The sequence below is a fragment of the Aythya fuligula genome, chromosome W, assembly GCF_009819795.1.
Source record: "Aythya fuligula isolate bAytFul2 chromosome W, bAytFul2.pri, whole genome shotgun sequence".
In the NCBI taxonomy this organism is placed as follows: domain Eukaryota; kingdom Metazoa; phylum Chordata; class Aves; order Anseriformes; family Anatidae; genus Aythya; species Aythya fuligula.
Window position 1 is genome coordinate 14,916,445 of NC_045594.1, and position 13,054 is coordinate 14,929,498.

A 13,054-nucleotide genomic window follows, 5' to 3' on the forward strand; every position below is an offset into this window, starting at 1 on the left:
GGCTTGCTTGATTGCAGCACATGTTTCACAGTCATGAATAACCTGTGCTATAGCGTCCATGGTCAGGTCCACCCCTCGATCACGAGCCCATCTGTATGTTGCATCTCTACCTTGATGGCCTGAGGTGTCATGGGCCCATCGGGCTATAAATAATTCACCTTTATGCTGCCAATCCAGGTCCACCTGAGCTACTTCAATCTTAGCAGCCTGATCCACCTGCTGGTTGTTTTGATGTTCTTCAGTAGCCCGATTCTTGGGCACATGAGCATCTACGTGACGTACTTTCACAGCCAGGTTCTCTACCCGAGCAGCAATATCTTGCCACAATGCAGCAGCCCAGATGGGTTTGCCCCTACGCTGCCAGTTGTTTTGCTTCCATTGCTGTAACCATCCCCACAGGGCATTTGCTACCATCCATGAATCGGTGTAGAGATAGAGAACTGGCCATTTTTCTCGTTCAGCAATGTCTAAAGCCAGCTGAATGGCTTTCACTTCTGCAAACTGACTCGATTCACCTTCTCCCTCAGCAGCTTCTGCAACTCGTCGTGTAGGGCTCCATACAGCAGCCTTCCATCTCCGATGCTTCCCCACAATACGACAGGACCCATCAGTGAACAGGGCATATTTCTTTTCATTCTCTGGCAACTGGTTGTACAGTGGGGCTTCTTCAGCACGACCCACCTCCTCCTCTGATGATATCCCAAAGTATTTGCCTTCTGGCCAGTCCATGATCACTTCCAATATTCCTGGGCGACTGGGGTTTCCTATTCGAGCCCGCTGAGTAATCAGTGCAACCCACTTGCTCCACGTAGCATCAGTTGCATGATGCGTAGAAGGGACCCTTCCCTTGAACATCCAGCCTAGTACTGGCAATCAGGGTGCTAGGAGGAGCTGCGCTTCAGTACCGACCACCTCCGAAGCAGATCGAACTCCTTCATATGCTGCCAATATCTCCTTTTCAGTTGGAGTATAGCGGGCCTCAGATCCTCTGTATCCCCGACTCCAAAACCCCAGGGGCCGACCTCGAGTTTCCCCAGGTTCTTTCTGCCAGAGGCTCCAGGTGGGGCCGTTCTCCCCGGCTGCAGTATAGAGCACATTCTTTACATCTGGTCCTGTTTGAACTGGCCCAAGGGCTACTGCATGGACTATTTCCTGCTTGATTTGTTCAAAGGCTTGTCGTTGTTCAGGGCCCCATTCAAACTCATTCTTCTTACGGGTTACTTGGTAGAGCGGGTTTACAATCAGACTGTAATTTGGGATGTGCATTCTCCAAAACCCCACAACACCTAGGAAAGTCTGTGTTTCTTTTTTGTTAGTTGGTGGAGACATAGCTGTTATTTTGTTGATCACATCCATTGGGATTTGACGACGCCCATCTTGCCATTTTATTCCTAAAAACTGGATCTCTCGTGCAGGTCCTTTGACTTTATTTTGTTTTATGGCAAAACCGGCTTTCAGAAGGATTTGGACTATTTTCTTCCCTTTCTCAAAAACTTCCTCTGCTGTGTCACCCCACACAATAATGTCATCGATGTACTGCAGGTGTTCAGGAGCTTCCCTCTGCTCTAGCGCAGACTGGATCAGCCCATGGCAAATGGTAGGGCTGTGTTTCCACCCCTGGGGCAGCCGATTCCAAGTATATTGGACTCCCCTCCAAGTGAAGGCAAATTGTGGCCTGCACTCTGCTGCTAGAGGGATGGAGAAAAATGCATTAGCGATATCAATTGTGGCGTACCACTTGGCTGCCTTCGATTCAAGTTCGTACTGAAGTTCCAGCATGTCCGGCACTGCAGCACTCAGTGGTGGCGTCACTTCGTTCAAGCCACGATAGTCCACTGTTAGTCTCCACTCGCCATTAGACTTTCGCACTGGCCATATGGGACTATTGAAAGGTGAATGAGTCTTGCTGATCACTCCTTGGCTCTCCAATTGACGAATTAGCTTATGGATGGGAATCAGGGAGTCTCGGTTAGTGCGATATTGCCGCCGGTGCACAGTTGTGGTAGCGATTGGCACTTGCTGTTCTTTGACCCTCAGCAACCCCACAACAGAGGGGTCCTCTGAGAGACCGGGCAAGGTAGATAATTGTTTAATGCCCTCTGTCTCTAAGGCAGCTATACCAAAAGCCCATCGGAACCCTTTTGGGTCCTTGAAATATCCTCTTCTAAGATAGTCTATGCCAAGGATACATGGAGCATCCGGGCCAGTCACAATGCGGTGCTTTTCCCACTCATTCCCAGTCAGACTCACTTCAGCCTCCAATACAGTCAACTGCTGAGATCCGCCTGTCACTCCACAAATATAGATGGGCTCTGGTCCTTTATATCTCGATGGCATTATAGTACATTGTGCACCGGTGTCTACTAAAGCCTTATACTTCTGTGCGTCTGACGTGCCAGGCCATCGAATCCACACAGTCCAATAAACTCGATTGTCCGTTTCCTCCCCCTGGCTGGAGACTGGGCTCCCCTAATCCTGGTCAGAATCTTCTTCATTTCTGTGTTTGAAGGACTGTCCGCTGGAAGTTGGAGCAGCAAACTTTTCAGAGAATCCCTTTTTCCTGATTGTTTTCTTTTGCAACTCACGTACCCGTGCCTCTAGGGTCGCAGTAGATTTTCCATCCCATTTTCTCATGTCCTCTCCATGGTCTCGTAAGTAAAACCACAGGGTGGCACGGGGTGAGTACCCACCATATCGTCTTCCTTTTGTGGATGAACGCCTACCCCTGATAGCTGAGACACTGCTTTGTACAGGTGCGGAGGAGAATAATCTCTCTTCAAGTTGGTGAACCTTTTCAGAAAGTTTCTCCCAAGTGTTCTCTTTCGGTCGGTGGACACTGGTTTGTTCAGGTGGGGAGGATGATAGATTCTCTTCAAGTTGGTGAACCTTTTCAGAAAGTTTCTCCACAGCCGAGATGCAGGCCTGTAAGGAAGAAGAGAGACTTTCTTCGTACTGCCGAAGTTGTTTAGCCGCTTCATCCACTGTGGGTTCCTCATCCTCTTTCCAGGCCATTATTGCCAATGAGCTGGCATATGATGATGGTGCACTCCGTACAAACTTTTGCCACATGGGTCGTGTACACCTGACTTCATCTGGATCTTTGGATGTTTGTCTGAGGTCTGGATCCTCATAAATCACTTCCTGTACGGCTAATTCCCTCAGGTACTGGATTCCCTTCTCCATAGTGGTCCACTTGCCTGGTAGACATAAAAGTTCTTCCTTGAAGGGATACCTTTCCCTCACAGCTGAGCGGAGACGCCTCCAGAGGCTGTGAGATTGTGCTCCATCTGCAATTGCTTTGTCAATGCCTGCGTCTCTAGCAAGGGATCCCAGTCGCTTGGCTTCCCTGCCGTCTAATTCCACACAATTGGCTCCAGTGTCCCAGCATCGGAGCAGCCAGGTGACAAGCTGCTCACCTATACAGCGACCAAAATCTTTTCGCACATCTCGTAACTCACGCTCGTTTAGGCTTCGGGTAGTTACTGTTGATTTTTCGGCATCCTCATCTTCCTCCTCCTTAACCCTTGATGGCCCAGCGTCGTCGTCGTCTCCGTTGTCTCTATACCTAGATTTGGCAGAAGACTCTCTGCGTTCTAAACGACCTGAATCTCTATACCATTTTTTCACCTTCTCTACAGGGGCAGCTTGCACTGCTACTGCTCGTTTCTCTGACCTTGTTACAGGGTCTGCCACAGAGGTTGGAATACTCTCTGCAGGGTCGACTTGTACTGCTACTGCTCGTTTCTCTGACCCCGTTACAGGGTCTGCCACAGGGGTTGGAATACCCTCTGCAGGGTCAACTTGCACTGCTACAGCTCTTTTCTCTGACCCAGCCACAGGAGCTGGAGCGGCTGCAGGAGCTGGAGCAGCTGCAGGAACCGGAGCTGGAGTGGCTGCAGGAGCTGGAACAGGAGCATCTGCAGGAACTGGGACTGGAGCATCTGCAGGAGCTGGGACTGGAGTGGCTGCAGGAGCTGGAACTGGAGTGGCTGCAGGAGCTGGAACTGGAGCATCTGCAGGAACTGGGACTGGAGTGGCTGCAGGAGCTGGGATTGGAGCGGCTGCAGAGTCCACCGTAGGGGTCACAGTGGCCGTTGGATCTGTCACAGGGCTTGTAGTGGCCGCAGGGTCTGTCACTAAGTTGATAGCAGTATCAATGGCAGCTCGATAGGCATGAGCCAGGCCCCAGCATGTTACAATGATTTGTGTTACTTTGGAACTGCCAGAATCATGACACCTTTTTCTCAAGCATTCTGCCAGTTTTTGAGGATTTTGCAGTTGTTCAGGGGTGAATTTCCAAAACACTGGGGGTGCCAACTGCTCTAGATGCCTGCCCATATCCTCCCATACTCCCTGCCACCCACAACTATCCTGCCTCCGGGCAGATCTCCGGATGAGCTTCCTAAGTAGTTGTTTAACTTTAAGCAGAACCTGAAGTGCATTCAGGAGGCAGAACAACAGGACTATGCTGGTCTGAGTATCCCAAGGATATTCAATATCTTGGAGAGCTATTGTAGCAAGTTCGGAGGGTAAGAGGGTGGTGAAGGAGGAAGGCATAGTGATCCAGGAGGATACAGGGGTGGTGAAGGAGAAAGGGAGAGTAATCAAGTAAGAAAAAATATCTTCCCCTTTCCCCTCCACAGATTGACTCCCTAATGGAAAAAAACAATAGGTATAATTGCTAATAGTTTCCAAGATACAGTTTCCAAAATACAGAGTCGACGATGTTACTGAGTACAAATACCAAGTTAGAGTCATGACCAGATATCTCATCGTCTCATAAGCCATTGCTACAACACTCAGTACCATAATGATCTGAAACCAGGGCCCGGAGAGGATAAACAACATGACAGAGAGCAAATACGGAAAATAACGTACTATAATACTCAATTTGGAAAACAGGTGCAGCAGAGTTGAGATTAAAGCAATCAGCATTATGACAAGTGACTATTAAGCAGGTCTAATACTTATACCAATTTTAGTTTAACACACTGTGGTCAGATCTGCCGTTATCTCAACCTTTCGAGCCCCACGTTGGGCGCCAAAAAGACTGTCGTGGTTTAACCCGGCCGGCAGCTAAATACCATGCAGCCATTCGCTCACCCTCCCCCCTCCCTCTCTGGGACGGGGGAGAGAAATGGAAAGTGAAGCTTGTGAGTTGAGATAAAGACAGTTTAATAAGACAGGAAAATAATAATAACAAAATAATAATAACAATAATAATAATAATGTTACAATGGTGATAATAGGAAAGTAATAATAATATGTACAAACAAGTGATGCACAATGCAATTGCTCACCACCCGCTGACCGATGCCCAGCCTAACCCCGAGCAGTCCGGCCCCCTCCCCCCGGCTAGCCACCCCTATATATTGTTTAGCATGACGTCAGATGGTATGGAATACCCCTTTGGCTAGTTTGGGTCACCTGTCCTGGGTCTGTCCCCTCCCAGCTCTTACTGCACCCCCAGCCTGCCTGTTGGCAGGACAGAGCAAAAAGCTGAGATGTCCTTGGCTTGGTATAAGCACTGCTCTGCAACAATTAAAACATCGGGGTGTTATCAGCACTCTTCTCATCCTAAGCCAAAACACAGCATTCCACCAGCTACTAGGAAGAAAATTAATTCTGTTCTAACTGAAACCAGGACAAACTCTCAAACATTCTACCAGGGTTTTAGGATTTTACACTTGTTCAGGGGTAAAGTTCAAAACTATTGGAGGAGACACCCGTGACAGGTACCTGCCAACATCATCCCACACACCTTGCCACCTGCCACAAGACTGTTTCGAGACAGATTCCCAGGTAAGCTTTCTAAACAATCGACTAATCTTAGAAAGAAAGAAGAGGAAACCCATTATTCAGAATTAGAAATAGCAATATATGGGTTATACATGGATGTTCAAAATACTCCCAAGCTGTTGTAATTAGCCCACTATGAAAGAAGGAAGAGGTACCATTCCTGATATTATTCATAAACTGACATCCAGATGAGGAAAGGAAGGCAGTGTAGTTCTGAATATGCTCTAAAAGATAGTTTCCATGAGACCCAAATGATAACAGTGCAGAGCCTGAATGCCAGGTTAAACTCGAGGCCAGTGCTTGGCAGCACAGCGAATTAAAAAAAGTGAACACAGATTGTAGCACTTTGTCAGATCGGATATATAGGAGAAAGGAGAATATGACATGGATTGCATGACATATGATCAAAGCTATTATTAACAGGACAATGGACATGGTTACTAGCAAGCAAGTGTGTTAGTTGTATGCGTTTAATCAATTCTATTGTTATCTCAACCCTTCGAGCCCCACGTTGGGCGCCAAAAAGGACTGTGGTGGTTTTACCATGCTGGGCAGCTAAACCCCACAACCGCTCTCTCACTCTCCCTCCTTTAGATGAGGAGGGGGAGAAGTAAAGCAAAGAACAACTCACGGGTTGAGATAAGGATAATTTAATTAAAGGGAAATAATAATAATTAAATAAAGATTATTATGAACTAAACAATTTAACTAAGGGGAAATAAAAAGGGAAAGGGGAAAAGGGAGGGGAAAAGCGAAAAATAAAAAGAAGGGAGGAAAACAAACAAATAAAATAAATGAAGGCTATATGGAAGTGCAGAGGAAAGAAATTACTCTCTACTTCCCACAAATGAGCGATGATTGACCACGTCCTTGAAGCAAGGCCTCAACGCACGTAGCCGGTGTTCGAGAGGAGGACCGACGTTTTCCCAACGAGAGCCCACCCCTCCCCTCTTCTTCCTGTTTCCACCTTTTATTGCTGAGTGTGACACCACATGGTATGGAATATCCCTTTGATTGGTTTAGGTCAGCTGCCCTAGTGATGTTTCTCTCCTCACTTTTTGCCCACCCCCTAGGAGGGTTAGAGAAAGGCCCGATGCTGTGCCACTGCTGCTCAGCAGTAGACACAACACTGCTGTGATAACACTGCTGTTCCAGCTACAAGTACAGAGTACGGCACTGTATGGGCTGCTGCCGGGAAAGTTAACATTCCAGCCAGACCCAGTACATCCACTGTTATTGATCCCCCTCCCTTCTGTGAGCCTCAGTGAGGGAGTTTTGGGCTGTTTGGCCCAAAACAGTACCGGTCTCATGACAGACCCCTGAGGGACACCATTTGTCAATGCATCCACATGGATATAGAGCTGTTGTAAGATTTTAAACCAAAAAGGATACTGGGCTGGGAGGGTTGAGGGATTCTGTGTTGTCGTTTAATCTGGCAGGCAGCTAAACACCATGCAGTTTTCTTTGTTCCTCCCCCAATGCGGGTTTGTGCAGAGAATGGGGGGGTGGAAAATGATGAAAAGGGTTGAGAAAAGACAGTTTAATAGCACAGAAGAGGAAGAAGAAAAAAAAAAGAATATATGAAGGCAGTGATGCAGAACACCACCAGCTGAGCCATGCCTAGTCTGCCAAGGAACAGAGGCTGCCTCATCACCTCCCCCAGTTTTATTGTTCAGCATGATGTCTTATTGTACGGAATATTCCCTTGGCCAGTTTGGGTCAGCTGTCCTGGTTCTTTCCACTCCCAATTTCTTAGGTGAGGTGCCCAGTCTCCTCATTGGCAGGGTGATATGAGAAGCTTAAAAGTTCTTGAAGTAGTATAAGCACTGTTCTGCAACAACTAAAACATGACATTATTGTCATCGTGAATCCACAACACAGCACCATACTAGCTACTAGGAAGAAAATGAAATCTATCCCAACTGAAACCAGGATAGTATCCACCCCTTATTCTCTATCATTTGCATTATGCTTGGGTCCTACGCTTTCGACTACATCCCAATTAATTATCGTCTGCTTTTCCCGTCTTTTGATATATGTATACAGATATAATTCCCTTAGACTATGGGCCATACCTATAGAATGTCCAGTGAGTTTGTTTACTCCCTGACTTTGGGCTCCATCTATCATCATGGTTCTTCAGGGTAGGTGAGATGGGTTGTGGTGTTGGATTGCTGCATGCTGAAGCCAGCTCTAGTTACGTCATCACTGCACTTTTCTGGTTCTGTAAAAATTAATTTTAAGTTAATCTGGGTGACTCGTACTGTAATACCATTGATATAGCAGATCGAATCATAGAATCATTAGGGTTGTAAAAGACCTCCAAGCTTATCTGGTCCAACCATCCCGCTACCACCAATATCACCCACTAAATCATGACCTTAAGCACCATGCCCAATCTTTCCTTAAACGCCCCCAGGGGCTCCACCACCTCCCTGGGTAACCCATTCCAATGCCTGACTACTCTTTCTGAGAAAAAATGTCTACTAATTTCCAACCTAAACCTCCCCTGGTGCAACTTGAGGTCGTTCCTTCTTGTCCTATCGCTAGTTATCTGCAAGAAGAGACTGACCCCCCAGCTTCCCCACAATTTCCTTTCTGGTAGTTGTAGAAAAAAGCAATAAGGTCTACCCTGAGCCTTCTCTTCAGACTAAAGAAACCCAGGTCCCTCAGCTGCTCCTCATAGGACTTGTGTTCCAGACCCTTCACCAGCTTTGTAGCCCTTCTCTGGATACATTCCAGGGCCTCGATGTCCTGGTGTTCTGGGCACGCTGCTGGCTCATGTTCAGGCGAACATCGACCAACGCCCTCAGATCCTTTTCCTCTGCACAGCTTTTGAGCTACTCTGCCCCAAGCCTATAGTGTTGCATGGGGTTGTTGTGGCCAAAGTGCAGGACCTGGCAATTAGCCATGTTGAACCTCATCTCATTGGCCTCTGCCCATCGATTCAACCTGTCCAGGTCCCTCTGCAGGGCCTTCCACCCTCCCACAGATCGACGCCTCCCCCCAACTTGGTGTCATGTGACAACTTACTGAGGGTGCACTCAGTTCCATTGTACCAATCATCAATGAAGATATTAAAGATGATGGGCCCCAATACCGACCCCTGGGGAACACCACTCATGACTGGTCGCCAGCTGGGTTTCACTCTATTCACCGCCACTAGTCTCTGGTCCTCGTCGTCCAGCCAATTTTTAACCCAGCAAAGAGTGTACCTGCCCAAGCCATGGGCTGCCAGCTTTTCCAGGAGAATACTGTGGAAGACCGTGTCAACGGCTTTGCTCAAGTCTAAGTAGACTACGTGAACAGCCTTTCCCTCATCCACCATGAGGGTCACCCAGTCATAGAAGGAGATGAGGTTGGTCAGGCAGGACTTCCTTTTTGTGAACCTATGCTGACTGGACCTCATCCCCTGATTGTCCTGCACATGCTGTGTGATTGCATTCAAAATGACCTGTCCCATCACCTTTCCTGGCCCTGAGGTCATGATGACAGACCTGTAGTTCCCCAGGTCTTCCTTACGACCCTTCTTATAGATAGGCATCACATTAGCAAGTCTACAGTCATCCAGGACCTCTCTGGATGACCATGACTGCTGATAGATGATGTAAAGCAGCTCGGCAATCACATCCACCAACTCCCTCAGCACCCTCGGTTGGATAACAAGGTTGAACAATTGAAGTGCAATGTGCTATACGTGGGTTGGGGCAATCCCAGACATGAGAACAGACTGGGAAAAGAATTCATTGAGAGCAGCCCTGCAGAGAAGAACTTGGGGGTTCTGGTGGATGAAAAGCTGGACATGAGCCAGCAGTGAGCTCTTGCAGCCTAGAAGGCCAACTGCATCCTGGGCTGAATCAAAAGAGGAGTGGCCAGCAGGTCAAGGGAGGTGATTGTCCCCCTCTACTCTGTCCTTGAGAAGACCCACTTGGAGTACTGCATCCAGGTCTGGAGCCCCCAGCACAAGAAGGATGTGGATCTGTTAGAACGGGTCCAGAGGAGGGTCACAAAGATGATCAAGGGGCTGGAGCACCTCTCCTATGAAGAAAGGCTGAGAGAGCTGGGGCTGTTCAGCCTAAAGAAGAGAAGGCTCCAGGATGACCTCATTGCAACATTTCAGTAATTAAAGGTGGCTTATAGAAAAAGATGGAGAGAGACTTTACTCAGGCAGAAAATGACAGGACAAGGGGGAATAACTTTAAACTAAAAGAGGGGAGATTTTGATTAGAGGTTAGGAGAAAATTCTTCACTCAGAGGGTGGTGAGGCACTGGAATAGGTTGCCCAGGGAAGTTTATGCCCCATCCTTGGAAGTGTTCAAGGCCAGGTTGGATGGGGCTTTGAGTAACTTGGTCTAGTGTGTGGCATCCCTGCCCATGGTCAGGGGGTTGGACCTCGATGATCTTTGAGGTTCCTTCCAACCCAAGCCATTCTATGATTCTATGAAATTCTTATGACCGTGAATGTCTAAAATGTTAGTTTTAGAAATTTAGAAATATCTTCTAAATATCACTAAATCTTTTGAAAACCTTCAAATTAAATACTTGCTTAAACTAGAAACGCCAGAAACTCTCATTTTATTTTCTTTTTGTCTCTATTGCTCTTTATTCCTAGTAATGTTTCTCTACATTGCTCTAATACTCCTAGGAGTTAGTGTATGTGATTCACAGAAGAATTAGCAAAGCGTCAAAGTGTTAGTAAATGAGATTTTCAGCATACCTCAGCTCGTACCATACCATAAAGCATATCCTTGTATATTCATTCCTTTGGTAAGGCATGAACACCTTTTCCCACAGCTGGGTCAGTAGTTAGGGGCATTCCTCTGTTTTTGACCCTTTTGTCAAAATTGACAGCAGGTTCCAAAGCTGCTGTTTTTTGTTGTTGTTGTTGTTGTTTTTTTTTTTTTTTTTTTTTTTTGTTGCAGGAAGAACGGCCGAAAACACGACAGACACCAGTATGGTCAGATCATGCTCTCTCTTTATTACCCGAATAGCCTGACTTTTATAGTAAATTTAACAGGGGCGGATAGTGTCTCACACAAGATTATTGGTCAAAAGCACTCAGACAAACAACTGCAAGAAAACAACCCTCTTGTGATTAGCAGTCACGTAGACCTTGTCCTTGAAGCCAGCTGCTGGCAACAATTTTTTTTTTTTAAATTCCTCAATCAGGCGATGTGGGAACATTGTCATGGGAACTTCTCGTAGTTGCCCTGGTAGCTTGGTTTACTCAGCTGAAGCAAGTCATGGCCTCCTTGCTGTTTCAAAAATCCCTCAACAGTTTTTGTTCTTTAAAAAAGTGAAAGGGAGAAGGCCACCACTGACTGACAAATTACAAAGAATATGTTTACAGCAATCGGATTTCTTAAGGAAACTAGGCTAAAAGGATGAACTGACCTAGCCTGTCGTTTTAGCTATGTGCAGCATTGAAATTAATGGATTAATTAGGAGAAATGTTTGCAGTCCAGAAACATTAGTCTGAAATAGTTATCTGTAATTCTTCAACTTTTTAGGTGATAACAAATGTCTGTAACTTAATTCTTGGAAAAGACTTTAAAACATCCTTGCATCTCTCTCTAATCTAGACGAATGTGATGATTAAACGATTTAGATTCCTGAAACTGTGTTGCAAATCACTGATGATATCTTGTAGATCTTCTATAAACTAATTACTTAAATTGGTAGCTTGAATGTTGCAGTGGAATATGTGGGTTTTGTACCTTTTAAGTGTTAGGATATTATTCTACCTTTTTTTAAACATATCTGTAAGAGAAGTAATTCTGCTATGTGGGTGTGAAGCTTTTGTTGTTGTTGTTGTTGAGAAAAAACAAACAAACAAACAAACAAAAACAAACAAAAAAAAACCTTCCATTTGTTAGAACAAATGGAAGTAGGTGGCTTCTGCTTTACCTCTGGTCAAGGTAATTCAGTTTCTTCTACTTTTAGGTGGGGTTTCTAAAGTAGTAGTCATTCTTCCCTGTACTAAGGTAAGTGATTTTTAAGAACTTTTTTTCTTTGTGTGTCTGTGGATGACTTTGATCTGATATGGAACTTGCACTTTGAATGTGAGGAAAAGTATCAGCCTTAATATTTGGCTGTCTTCTTGCATACCTGCCCTCTGATTGCAGAATGTGTCCAGAATAACAATACAAAGGGACTTCTTATGGAGCATGAACAAACAAATATCTTAAATTCAGTATCTGTCTTAACTGAGTCTCAAATCAGGCTATGCTTTGTTTTGTTTTTCAGAGTAACATAATTGAAAGTGCTTCTCCTATATTTGAGGAAGAACAAATTGCTGTTTGGATGGTGGATTAATAAGTAGTTGTCGTATTACAAGAGTAAGAAGATATTTGGGGATTTGGGAAGAACTGGATTTTCACCCTAGTTCAGCAGCTTTGCTGCTCACTTAAACACAGATGAATGAAGACCCCATTTGGAAAATCACCAGGTCAGCGGTCCAGAGCTGATGCAGGTGAGGTGTTATGGAATTTGTTTTCATTGTTTGTTGATTGGTTTTTAGTAGGTAAAATATATTCTTAATATATAAGAAAATCTATAAAATAATGGCTTTATGAAGCTGTTACTGTTTCCTTATGTTTTTTTTTTTTCTTTTTTTTTTTTCTGCTTGTTTTTAAAGATAAGACTTATACTTTTATTATAGAAACTGTGGAATTGAAAGGATATACACAAATTTTAATTAAGCTGTACAGACTTACATATAAGAAATTGTACTGGTTTTGGCTGGGATAGAGTTTATTTTCTTCATAGTAGCTCATATGATGTTATATTTTGTAGTTGTGACCAAAATGGTGTTGATAACGTATAAGTGTTTAAGCTATTGCTTAACAACACTTATGCAGCATCAAGGCCTTTTCTGCTTCTCATGCTGCCCTGTCAGCAAAGAAGGCTGGGGTTGCACAAGAAGTTGGGAGGGCACACAGCCAGGACAGCTGACCCAAACTTACCAAAGAGTTATTCCATACCATCTCATGTCATGCTCAGCAATAAAATCTGTGGGAAAGAAGGAGGAAGGGGGGGATGTTCAGAGTTGTGGTGTTTGTCTTCCGAGAAACTGTTACGCATGATGAAGCCCTGCTTTCCTGGAAATGGCTAAACATCTACCTGCCAAAGGGAAACAGTGAATTAATTCCTTATTTTGCTTTGCTTGCAAGTGCAGCTTTTGCTGTACCTGTCTATCTCAACTCACGAGTTTTCTCTTTTGATTTACCTTTGTGAATCTCTTCCCCATCCCACT

At 45.3% G+C, this 13,054-nt stretch overlaps 1 protein-coding gene across 4 annotated transcripts in view; it reads left to right on the top strand.

Annotated features, from left to right (window-relative positions):
• The window catches only part of LOC116501469 (spindlin-Z), an 85,018-nt gene that overhangs the window by 28,431 nt on the left and 43,533 nt on the right, over positions 1-13,054 (top strand). For 3 of the 4 annotated variants that reach the window (XM_032207057.1, XM_032207053.1, XM_032207056.1), the window contains exon 2: positions 12,046-12,271. In XM_032207057.1, coding sequence (XP_032062948.1) covers positions 12,220-12,271 — 52 coding nt within the window. In that variant the 5' untranslated portion in view covers positions 12,046-12,219. Of the gene's footprint in view, positions 1-11,742; positions 11,784-12,045; positions 12,272-13,054 lie in introns of those variants that run through there. The other variant, XM_032207055.1, reaches the window with a different exon arrangement.